The following is a 12259-nucleotide window of genomic DNA, read 5'->3' as shown; positions in this document are numbered from 1 at the left end:
ACATTCTCCCCCCCTTGCAATATTGGGATTGCAACGAAACACCTAGTAGCACGTGCCGGACAGAATCCAGCCCAGCGTGGAATTCTGCGCCATAGGCAGTCCGCCTTGGCCCGGGAGGATACCCGGTAGCACGACATCAGGGTAAACATCAGCCCCCAAGACTGCCGAGATCGATGCCGAGCGGAACCAGTCCTTGTCAGCCAACACGAGGTTACTGAAAGAACTGGGCCCGGCTGGAGTGACAGTCCTGGCGGGCGTCGTTGTATGGAGCTGCGGATCAGTTTTGAAGACGACCTCCCGGCTCATGGGTGACGTCTTGGAGCGCAACGTTGCCGTGCACACTCCTTCTGCGCCCACGCGAGTGATGGAGAGGCCCATGGCCACTGCCATCGACTCGCTGATGCGGCTTACAGGACAGCACGGATCAATGAGCACTCGCGCCTCGAAGGCCGTCTTCCCCGTGGCTAGCCAGACCGCCGCGGTGGGGAGAATACTGACTCCCTTGCACTGGAGTAGTGCCGTCAATGACAAGGCGGGGCTAGGCACGGGCCTGGTGTGTGGGGAAGTGGGCCGGTCCATCCGGGATGACGATGGTCCTCCTCTGGTGGGCGCCGGGTGGTCGCGTCGGCCCCTCGGTCGTCGCGCCAACCGCTGCCTGGGTTTAGGGTCTCGCATGTGCAGCATGGAGTGGTGGTCCTCACCACAATGCCTGCACCGTCCACCGCTGCGGCAAGTGCCCCGGAGTGCTGATGAGCCAAGCAGTTGGGACAGTACTTATTTACAAGTACTGCCCGGAGCCGCTTCTCTGGCGTCAGCTGGGCAAACCGTGGACATTTGCGCAGCGCGTGGACACCGCGGCACACCCTACAGCGGAACGAGTTTGTGCCGTGAGGCACATACTCACCCCGCTGAGGGGCGGCCCGGCGAGGCACGGAAACTCCGCGCGGAGTAACCAGTGCCACCGGTGCTGGAGAGGGCTCGGACTCCATCGGGGCGACTTGCCTCGGCGGAGAGCCGGCAATCGGAGGCGAAAGGGAGCGCGCTGGCGAGAAGAGCCCTCGCAAGCTCACTCCGTCGGACAGGGTGCAGGATGATCTTCTGGAGAACGCCATGGTAAACTGTAATGGGATGAAACCAAAAGGCGAAAAAACAAAAGGAAGAGAAAAGAACAAAAACAATAGATTAAATGAAGAACATGGCGCGGGATGAATTGCCTAAGCCGGAAGAGGAAACCACAGGATAGTGGATGGCAGTAGAGAGAAGAATAGGTGACTCAGAGCGCGTGTCCCGTAGGAAGGAGGACCAGCTTTGCAACTGGTCGGCGGAAAACACCACGACACGTCTGGATGTCAACCACACGGACCCTTTCATCAGCGCCTGGGCAAGCGGTCAGCACACGCCCGAGGCGCCATTCTTGTGGCGGTATATTCTCCTCTCTGATGACCACCATGTCACCGATTTGGAGATCGCGTGAAGGTGACTGCCACTTATTCCGCTTATGCAATTCCTTCAGATATTCGTTCTTCCATCGCACACAGAAATGCTGATGGAGAGCCTTGAGCCGTTGCCAGCGGTTGCGGATGGACTCCACATCCTCTCTGGACTCTGGCTCCGCCATGGAGAGTAGCGGACCCCCGATCAGGAAATGACCGGGAGTAAGTGCCGCCAAGTCGCTCACATCCTCTGACATAGGAGTCAAAGGCCGCGAATTGAGGCACGCTTCAATTTTAGATAGGAGGGTGGAAAGCTCCTCGAACGTATGTTTTACGGAGGAAACCGTCTTGTAGAAATGCGTCTTGAAGCTCTTGACGCCCGCTTCCCAGAGACCCCCCATGTGAGGGGCACCAGGTGGGTTGAAATGCCATGCAAGACCTTGATGGCTGTGAGTGGTGACAATCAGGTTGCGGGTGCTCTCCACAAATTCTTTGGAGAGAATGGAGGAGGCTCCGACGAACGTTTTCCCGTTGTCAGAGTACATGTGGAGAGGGCACCCGCGCCGTGCCACGAATCGGGAGAAAGCTTCCAAGAACTTTTCCGCTGTCAGATCCGTGGTCGCCTCAAGATGGATTGCCTTCGTGCTGAAGCACACGAAGACACATACGTAACCCTTCGTAATCTTGCAGCCCCGTCCGACGTAGCTCTTGACGTCGAAGGACCGGCGAAGTCTACCCGGAGTTAGTGAAAGGTCGCGAAAAGTCGACCGGGCGCTTGGGAGATCACCCATCAACTGCGACTGGAGCTTGCGGCGATGAATCACACAGGTCTTGCATGCACTAATCACTGTCTTCACCAAGTTCCTTAGCTTGGGAATCCAGAACTTGTTCGGACCAGCCGCATCACCAATTGGTTGCCTCCATGGAGGGAGACTTGATGCGTGAAGGAAACCAGGAGGCGTGAGAACACGCAGCCGAACGGGAGAATTATTGGATGCCGTTCGTCGTAGGATAAGGAGGTGGACGCTCTTACGCGTCCACACGAACGCAGGACACCTTGCTTGTCAAGGAACGGATTCAAGCTTAGGATATCGCTTGACCCGATTAGACGATTATGGGACCGGAGGGAAGCACACTCTTTCGCGTATACCCGATTCTGAGCCTGTACAATCAGCCTCTCTTGAGCTTCTGCAAGCTCTTGAGAGCTGAGCGTCTCTGGAAACGAGACCTTGGGTTGGCGGCAACGCTGGGCAAACCTTCGCACATACGCAAACACTCGGAGCGCTCGATCGAACCTGGAGAAACGGTCGAGGAAGTCCTCACATAGGACTTGCGCTGCATGGACCTTCACCGCTCGACACTCCAATTCAGTATCGAGCCCAATGACCGGTGAAGGCCACTGCGCTGGTGAGTGCGTCAGCCATTCGGGCCCCTGCCACCAAAGGCGACTGCCCAGTAGCTCTTGCGGCGAGACACCGCGGCTTGCCAGGTCGGCTGGATTGTGTTCGGAACGAACATGCTGCCAAGTGCCATTCACCGAGTGAATCTTGGCCACTCGGTTCGCCACGAAAGTGGTCCACTTGCATGGCTGCTTGTCCAACCATGCCAGAACGATAGTGGAATCTGTCCACAGGTACGTCTCAGCGTCGGGGGTGGGAAAATGTGGTAGGAGGGCGGCGGATAATTCTGCCAACAGGAGAGCTCCGCACAGCTCAAGACGAGGTAGAGAGACCGTCTTGATAGGTGCAACTCTAGTCTTCGCTGCTAGAAGGCTCACAGACACTTGTCCACCTGTTTCCACACGTGCGTAAAGAGCGGCTCCATACGCGCTTTGAGAGGCGTCGCAAAACCCGTGGAATTGGATTTTTGCGCCGGGAGCGTAGTTGGTCCATCTAGGAATGCGGATGTCCTGCAAGGACGAATAGTTCCGCAGAAAACTGATCCACTGCTCTGTGAGATCCGCCGGTAAGGAGTCGTCCCAGCCGATTTCTTGCTTCCAGATTTCTTGCATAAAAATCTTGGCCCAAATGACCACAGGAGCAAGCCAACCTGCAGGATCGAACAACTTGGCGATCTGCGACAGCACTTCTCTCTTACTGAAAGATGGTTTGGACACCATCTCGGCGGTGACGAAAAAGAACTCGTCGGACGTGGCCCGCCAACGAATGCCTAGCGTCTTTGCGACACTAGCTTCGTCGATCTCGAGGAAGTCTGCACAGAGCAAGTGATCCTTAGGGATTCTTCTCAGCACATCTTTCGAGTTCGAGGTCCACTTACGCAAAGGGAACCCAGCACTCTCGAGCGCTGTTCGAAGCTCATCTATAGCCGACACCGCAGCCTGCTTAGTGTGAGCTCCTGCTAGGACGTCATCAACGTACATATAATTGGCGATGATGTCACTAGCAAGGGGGTACCGGTCGCGAACATCACTCGCAAGCTGATGCAGAACGCGGATAGCCAGGTACGGAGCACAGTTCACTCCAAAGGTGACTGTGTTGAGTTCAAAGTCGCATAACTTCTCGTCTGGAGTACGGAAGAGCAACCTTTGAAACCGGGTGTGGTTGGGATCCACAAGGATTTGCCGATACATCTTGGTGATGTCAGCGTTGAAGACGAACTTGAAAACCTCCATTTCAGGATTTGAATGGTCAGGTCGGATTGAAGGATTGGCCCAGTGTGGAGGATGTCGTTCAGACTCTTCCCGTTTGAAGTCGGGCTGGAGGCGTTGAATACAACGCGGAGCTTTGTGGTGGTGCTGTCGGGCTTGAGAACAGCGTGGTGCGGCAAATAGTAGTTGCCGGAACTGGATGGGGGGACTTGAGTCATGTGACCCAAATCCAGATACTCTTGAATAACGGAGTCATATTGTTCCTTCAGAGAGTCGTTCCTCTTTAAACGGCTCTCGTTTCTCAGGAACTGAGCGAGAGCGATAGCCCTCGAGTGACCCAGGTCAACGTGACCAGGATCGCGGAATGGGAGCGTGACCATGTAGCGACCCGTTGAGGTTCGCACGGTCGTGGCGTTGAAGTTAGCCTCACAAAAAAGGTCAGATTCTTTTGCTGGGCTAGCCGGCAGGTCCTCCACCTCCCAAAATTTGGAGAGGAGTTCCTCCAATGGCGGAGTTCGCTCGACGGACAGTCGAGCTGAAAAGGACGAAATGGATTTTGAAATGGATCCCGACACAGGGCCAGTCAGGATCCAACCGAAAATGGTCTCTTGACCGAGGAGGGTCCCACAAAAGTTAGGGTGAGAGCCGCCGAGCAGAATGGACGGGAGGATGTCAGCGCCTAGTAGCACATCAATCTGCGAACTCTCATAGAATTTGGGGTCTGCCAGCTGGATGCTGGGCAGATTTTCGAGGAGTGTTTGTGGGACGGAACATGAGGGCAGATTCCCCGCTAACTGGGAGGACGTACGCCGACGCCTCGATCTGCAAATCGGGTCTGACCGGGGAGCCAATTAAGAATTGGCAAAACTTTCGGGGCTGGGCTGCCACAGCTTGCGTCAGCCCAGAAACGCGGGCTTGCACGGATGTATACGGCATCCTCAAGCGCTTGAACAACTTCTCTGAGAGGAAGGTGGCTTCTGATCCGGAGTCGATCAGAGCCCGAGCTGTATAACGGACGCCGAGATGGCATACGTGAATGACAGCTGTGCTGAGCAGAACACCTTGTGTGTTAACTGCCACGAAAGATTGGACGTTAGCTGACTGGGTGGAAGTGGACTGTATATGAGATGGAATGGGGTTGTGACTGTCGGCGCCAGGCTCACTCGATGCAAGAGTGTATGATGACGACCCTTGCAGGTAAAGCAGCTGTGCGCACTTGTGCACTCAGCCAGGATATGGCCTCGTGCGAAACAATTGAGACACAGCTTCTGTTGCTTTATATAATTGACCCTATCGTTGATACCCATCTGGAGGAAACGAGGGCACAAACGAATCGGGTGATTCTCCCGGGAACACAACTTGCAGGACTGGGTTTTTGAAGTTACCCGACTCTCAAAGGAGTTTACCTGCTTGGCGACGGGGGCCTCCTTGCGTGAGGCACGCGGAACCGTCGGAGCGCTCGTGCTGGCTGACACTTCCGCTATCGCTTTTAGGGTGCGATACCGCTCTAGAAGGAAAGCGTTCATGTCAGCCCACGTTGGAACGTCGCTCTTATTCTGGATGGACTGTTCCCAAAGAGAAAGGGTCAATTTGGGGAGCCTCGAAGAACACAGGAAAACCAGGATGCAATCCCAATTCTCCGTGTTGATCTTTGAGTGCTCTAAGGCCGTCAAGCACCCTTGGATGGTGCTCTGCAAACCTTGAATGGCTGCACCCGACTCTTGCCCAATGGCGGGCAAATTGAAAAGGATACGCAGCTGACTGTTCACGAGCAACCGTTTGTTCTCAAAACGCTCAGTCAAGCTGGACCACGCCGACTGAAACCCTTCATTGGTCAAAGGAGACTTTGACACAATGGCATGGGCTTCACCGCTGGTCTTGGAGTTGAGATGGAAAAGTTTCTCAACTTCCGACAGTCTAGGATTTCGGATGTAGATAGCCGTGAATAAGTCTCGGAAGGTGGGCCAGCGAGTGTAATCGCCTCCGAAAACTTCGGTGTCGCACGGAGGTAGGCGACACCCTGTGGACACGAACGGCACGGCTTGGGGTTGTACGGGTGTACGGGGAGTGATGGCCTGGGAGGCATCAGCTATTTGCTCACTTAGCTGAGCGGACCACTGCTCATAGAGAATATAGCAGTAATCATATTTTGCCTGAATGGTAGGCAACTCGTCTGTCGTCATTTCATCCGACATGACGCAGGAGCAAGCCTCGTACTCCTTCTCGACCTTGTCCCACAAGGCACGCATCTGGTCCCTCCGGACCTGGCACGTGTACAGGGACGCGCTGTCAGTAGAAGCATTGTTAAGTCGCGACGCAAAGTGACTGACACGGTCCGTCGCGGCAATGAACTTATTCAATGCCGAGTCTACCACATTGTGTGCCATTTTGCTGTGAGAACGCGTAACAATTGGCAGCCGAGGAACTGGGACGGAAGCAGCCCTGGTCGAAGGAACCGACGGAGGTTTGGTCACGAGGATCAGAGGCTTGGTGCCGGAAGTGGGCGAAACACTAGCTGACCGTGCGGGGATCGGTGATGTGCTGGATGCACGAAGAGCCGAGTCCTTCTTGGATCTAGGCACAGGGGGGTTAGGCGAAACTCTAGCGGCGCTAGTAGAGGGCACGGACAGTCTAGTTTTAGTCTTATCGGGATTGCCCGTTGACATGCTACGCACGGAAGGTAGGAAGCCGCTGGTTAGAAAACCAGAAATTCACAGAAAATATACCAAAAAAATACCAAATGGAACTTGGTTTTTTATATATATATCCGAAACGGCCCAGAAGGTGGAAACGAAACGGAAGGCACGTAGCAACTAGTAAAAGAAAAATACCAAATAAAATACTGGAAAAAATACCACAGGTAGTGCTGAGGTATTTTGTACCCCAAATAGGTACGGACTGCGGACACAGGAAACGAACGCAAAGGGGGCGGGGAAAATTCCCGCGACAATCAAGCGAACGATTGTCGGAAACAAGAACAAAAAGACACGAAAATAAGAAAAAATACCACGAAAATGCAATACGCTGGAAAAACACAAATGTGGTTAAAAAGCGCTGGATGGAAAAATAATAAATAAATTGTCACAGAAAAAAAACAACAACAAAAATTATTTATGTATTTAAATATGGAGATGTGGTGGACGTATAATTGTGATTATATGTAGGTGTGTATATGTGTGTGTGTATGTCTATGTATGTGTGGACACTGGCTGGAGGTAGCCTATACACCGACACTTGAGCTGGGAGTTGCTCTCAAATACACACACTAAATAAATCACTTGAAACAAAAAAAAAAGGAAAGGGTAGGGTATGTCGAGTGCGACTACCGCTGCCCTGCCAATCTATTACTTCACTCGTAGAAGTACTTATGCACGCGGTTAAGCATGCACAACAGTATGTACGTATGTATGTATGTGCTTGCACTGCGCTGCCAACGTCTAAGCAAGCGAAATGCACGTATATTTGTATGTAACACAAATGAGAGCGAGAGCAAGTGCGGACAAACAGCGAATGCACAAGAGTGCGTGTGTGTGTGTTGAGAGAGCGAGAGCAAGCGCGGCTGCAAGCCGGTGCGCTTGCGGACAAAAGAGAGTGCACCGAAATATGTGTGTATGTATGTATGTCGGCAATTACCGCGACATACAAACGTACAAGAAATAACGGACAAGAATTAAGCAAAACGAAATTCTGGTACACAACTTGGATTTAAGTTAATTAATTCGTATAATTATATATGTATGGAGTATACAATATATAATCCTCGCACTTTAAAAAATGATTCTCTTTGGATAATTTACACTTGTCACTGCACTTGCACTTGCAAAAAAAAGAGAAAAACACACATGCATACATACGTACGCGATTGGCGGAAAAAACAAATATAATTATTAATTATAAATATGATTAGGCAAAAAACCATAGAAAAGGTCGTCCGAAGAACAAAGAGTCAATTGGCAAAAGCTATGGAAAAACTTTTGCGCAATATGGCGGAATGGAGGGCGGACGACCGTGGTAGGAAGGAATAGGAAAGAAGCAAAAACTAGTGGCACTTATCTGCGGATGTAAAACTGGAACGATGAAAAAATATATTGTTGATGATCCGGCTCGAAGGACCAATGTTTGTGGCGGCGCTGAAAAGTGTCCAAAGTATTTTGCTTCCCGAAAATAAAAACACTCGCGGTTTTTTCACTATATATAATTAGTTTATTTAGACTTGGCGGGTTATTATTGCGCACAGAAATTGGGGGGTTTTGTACCGATTTACAATAGACGAGATTTGTAACTGACCCATAGAAAAAAGCCGACGGCATTTCGGCGATCTATGCTGAGCGCGGCTCAGCGGTGGTGAGTTGTGGGAGAGAGATGCTGAGAGCACTGGAGCTTGAGTGCATTCTTACGCACTGAGCGCATTGCTAGTGAGCGAAAAAGCTTTGAGTGCTTTTCGGTCGGCGGAGCGGAGATGTGCCTCTCACTTAGCAATGCGCTCGCATCAACAGATATGATCAACACCATCAAAGTGTCCTTAAAATTTCTGTGCTCCAGCGCCACGGCTCTATATGGTGTTTTTCATAGAAAGTAGTTAATGTCATATATTTTGTTATATTATTTGATTTAATAATCCCAATAATTACACAAAAGTATTTTTGTTTTATGTTTCCTTTTTATTATACCGCAACGCCAGCACCACACAACTTGTCTCCTTGACGATCTCACAATAAAAGGGAAGAGGATCGGTCAGTCAAAGAATGGCTTTGAAAAGTGGTACATTTTTACAAATGATTTTTGCTCTTTATCTAATTACGAAAATATTTGGGAAACTGTTAACTAAATATGATGTAATAAAGATATTTAATGATTTAATGAATTTAAATGGATTGATGGGTATTTTAAAAGTGTCGTATAGATATTTGCGTATTTAATGATGTATTGCTTTAGTGCAGGGGTGCTCAACGCCTATACACTGAGTGCACTTTTCTTTTTGTATATGCCCTGTGCTTATGGGTAGTGCGCCCATAAGCACCGTTCATATGGGCTTCGTTTTGCATGCGAAACAAAACAATTTTGTTTCACCATTACATCTCTTTCTGTCGTTACGCTCGCAGACCGCAATGTATTTTGTTTTGGTTTTTTCCTCGAGCACGTGCACTGGAACTTATTCTTCTGTCTGAGTTGGGTTTTGATTTATTTCGTGGTGGACCATCGAAAGTGTTGTGTTAAATTTTTTGACGGGTCAGAAAAATGAGTGATGAATTGGAGAGCACTTTTTACCAAAAACTTTGAATGTATAGTACAATGCGTAATGTGCTTTGTAGTTCTGGATGTAACAACAAAATACAATCGTAATATTTAAAACTGTTTTTCTTTCTCTCAGTGCACAACTGCGCCCCAACACAAAAGCACCGCTACATACATACATATGAGCACGTTTTCTTGTGTCTGCGTTAGTAAACGCACTGCCATAAGCAGTGCTGCCAGCAAAAAAAAAATGTATCAAAAAAGAGAAAATTGTCTAAAAAAAATAATTTATTAAGTTCATTTTTGTTTAAAAGATAAAGATTTCCTTTATTTTATCGTTATCTTAGTCTGTCTTATTTGCGTATGAAATATTAGTGCCTATCATCTGCAGGTATTTTACAGACACTTCATAGTCGACGCAGCATTTTCCCATCCTTCCAATCCGTTTCTCTATATTAAAATAAAAATGAATAGAGTATATCTTTTGCTTGAAATTAACACTTTACCTTATGCTTAGAATGCATTCCTTAATTTGGATTAGGTTAACTTGGCTATTTCCGCATATGACCAAGGCAAACACAATATTTGGATGAACACAGTTGCCAACTCAAAAAATCTGCGGTTTTCACCAGAATCTTTAAAGTGTAGCACCTCAAACCAAAATTTGTTTGTGTTGCTGATGTTGGCCCATTTGATCCAATTGAAATGGAAACACTAAGCGAGTGATGACATTAGCGTATTTCGATACGCCACCACATTTTCTAGATTGTTTGCAAGTGACTATCATAAAGCTGCCACTTTTCCATATTTTGTACTTTTGTGTTAACAACACAAAAAAAAGTTGGGAAAAAGCCAACTGAATCTCTAAAAATGTCAGAATTCCCGCTTTTCACAATTCCCGCAATTCACAAATTTTTCTCGCAGTTAGCCTTCAAAAAAGCCTGTTTTGACGGGAAAAATCCAAATTGGCAGCACTGGTCGGCACCATCGATTTTCGACGTTTCGATATGCGTTTCAAATCTGACTTTGTCGTATTTATTGCAGCGCTCGGTATACCAACCAGTGTGGGCGCATTGGGCAGATTGGGCAACCCTTCGGAAACTACTTTTTCTTGGTTGCACTCGATTGCTCGGTATTTTTTTCAACATTCGGCTGAGCCACAGTCGGATCATTTTCGACAGCTTCTTCCGTTGGCCGTTTATTGGCTCTATATGCATTGCGCCTCGCTGCTTGAGAAGTACTTTGCTGTTCGCCATCTATCTAGATCACCTTCTTGGGATGCAATAACTGCAAATGATAAGAAATAATGAGTTCAGCAAGTCCGATGAGATCGATAAACTATCTACTTACAGATTCATATTTGGATACGGCTTTGTTAATCCTCGTCTGAATATTTGTCAGCAGGCTTACCGACTCCTCACAGCGCGCACATTTCGCCGACGACATGCTATATAGGAAGGAGATTTGATTAGTATTGTAATTATGATCATTTGTAGCAAAATGTAGTACTTCAGGCTCTCCAAGAGTTCGATGAGCTTGTTCAGTTTTTTCCTCTCCTCTTCACTCATCGTATGGTTACGGTTCGTCAACAACGTCCTGACAAAGAGAGCATAAGCGCGTAAGTCCCCATTTACCTCGATGACATCATCCCCTGTGTCACTCATAGTTGGGCCATTTGATTGCTGGTTCTGGTAACATGAAATGAAATCCCCAATTGAGGAAAAAAGAAAAAATTAAATATTTTAATTAGGCTTTAAATTATAACAAATAAGAAAGCTACAGTGTTCGGCTGTGATACATGCTACCCATTTTGAATAAAAGTGGTATTATTTTCAAAATATACCAAAATAATATACCACAAAAATACTAAAAATAAAAAAATATATTAATACCATTTGATATTGGTATATTCATATGGTACCACTTTCAATAGTATATCTATATCGATCAAGATATACTATTGAATATAGTACGATATCAATATACCATTTGATACTTTTTAGTTTTAGTATTTTTAGTGTGCGAAATATGCCAGATTTCCAAGGCATCAAGACTCCCTAGTAAGTATGTGTTTTGCCCATTCAAAAGTATTTATTTAATAACTTCTACAATTTTGATCTGATCGCAACCAAATCAGGAATCACAATTACTATAGTTATTATTTTATATACCATTCGCGGCTTGATTTTCGATTTTTGTTGATTTACGGAGGCGGAAGTGGGCGTGGAAAGATTTGAAGCAAACTAGCACAGCCTAAAAGTATGCATTTTTTCCTTTTCTACACATACATACATGTAGATATTTATTATATTATTTGTTTGAATATTTATTGTCATAATTAATTTATACTATTTAGTTGTTTGTTTAGTTGTAGAAAATTGTGTATTGTTTCGGAAAATGGTACTAAGTGTTTTGTTTGGATAAGTGGAGCCGTTGGCCGTTTATTGGCTCTATTTACATTGCGTCTCGCTGCTTTAGAAGTACTTGACTGTATGGTATAAAATTAAGAATCTTAAACTTGAGAGTTGTTAGTTTCTCTGACTTTTTAACTGCTGAAAATGTAGACTGTCATTCTGACAATTCCTTTTTTCACAGTATGACAGTTGTCATGGAACTGTGTTCTCTTCTTCTTCAATCTACGGTCACATTTGAACCTACATTTCTTATGCGGCTCTTTTTCTTTCCCTCTCTCGCTTTTTCTTTCTCTGTCTGTTCCGAGTCCTTAACGTTTTATCTGTTCTGTTGTGCAATTTGCCTAACAAGATCCAAATCTAAGGGTAGATTGGGTATTAAACCGATAAATTCGACATATTCAAACAATTTCTTCTAAAAATAAACTCTCACTTTTATTTCTTTAACTTATTTTCTCTTCTATTAATTTCATTGATTTTTTTCGCATTACTCTTTCATTAGTAATTATGAATATATAGTAAACGCAAAATAGTCTGCCCAAAAGCAGACACGAAATGACACACAATGACAC

At 47.0% G+C, this 12259-nt stretch overlaps 1 protein-coding gene across 1 annotated transcript; it reads right to left on the bottom strand.

Annotated features, from left to right (window-relative positions):
- Positions 1–1273: 1273 nt before the first annotated feature.
- LOC132787885 (uncharacterized) lies at positions 1274–6707 on the bottom strand. Its single transcript, XM_060795226.1, has 6 exons — positions 5956–6707; positions 5205–5802; positions 4850–5142; positions 4052–4776; positions 2568–3956; positions 1274–2493 (listed from the first exon to the last, which is right to left on the bottom strand). The coding sequence occupies exons 1-6, from the start codon at positions 6705–6707 to the stop codon at positions 1274–1276; spliced, it is 4977 nt and encodes a 1658-aa protein (XP_060651209.1).
- Positions 6708–12259: the final 5552 nt, after the last annotated feature.

Source organism: Drosophila nasuta, chromosome 2R (assembly GCF_023558535.2).
Source record: "Drosophila nasuta strain 15112-1781.00 chromosome 2R, ASM2355853v1, whole genome shotgun sequence".
NCBI lineage: Eukaryota > Metazoa > Arthropoda > Insecta > Diptera > Drosophilidae > Drosophila > Drosophila nasuta.
The sequence above is the reverse complement of the archived record's forward strand: the minus strand, read 5'-3'. Positions and strand labels throughout refer to the sequence as shown.

Coding starts and splice junctions, on each gene's coding strand:
- LOC132787885 (XM_060795226.1), bottom strand. CDS start 6,707: ATGTCAACGGGCAATCCCGATAAGACTAAAACTAGACTGTCCGTGCCC. Junction 5,143..5,204: donor ATCATACACTCTTGCATCGA/GTGAGCCTGGCG, acceptor ACTTCCACCCAG/TCAGCTAACGTCCAATCTTT. Junction 3,957..4,051: donor CCTGAAATGGAGGTTTTCAA/GTTCGTCTTCAA, acceptor TCCGTACTCCAG/ACGAGAAGTTATGCGACTTT.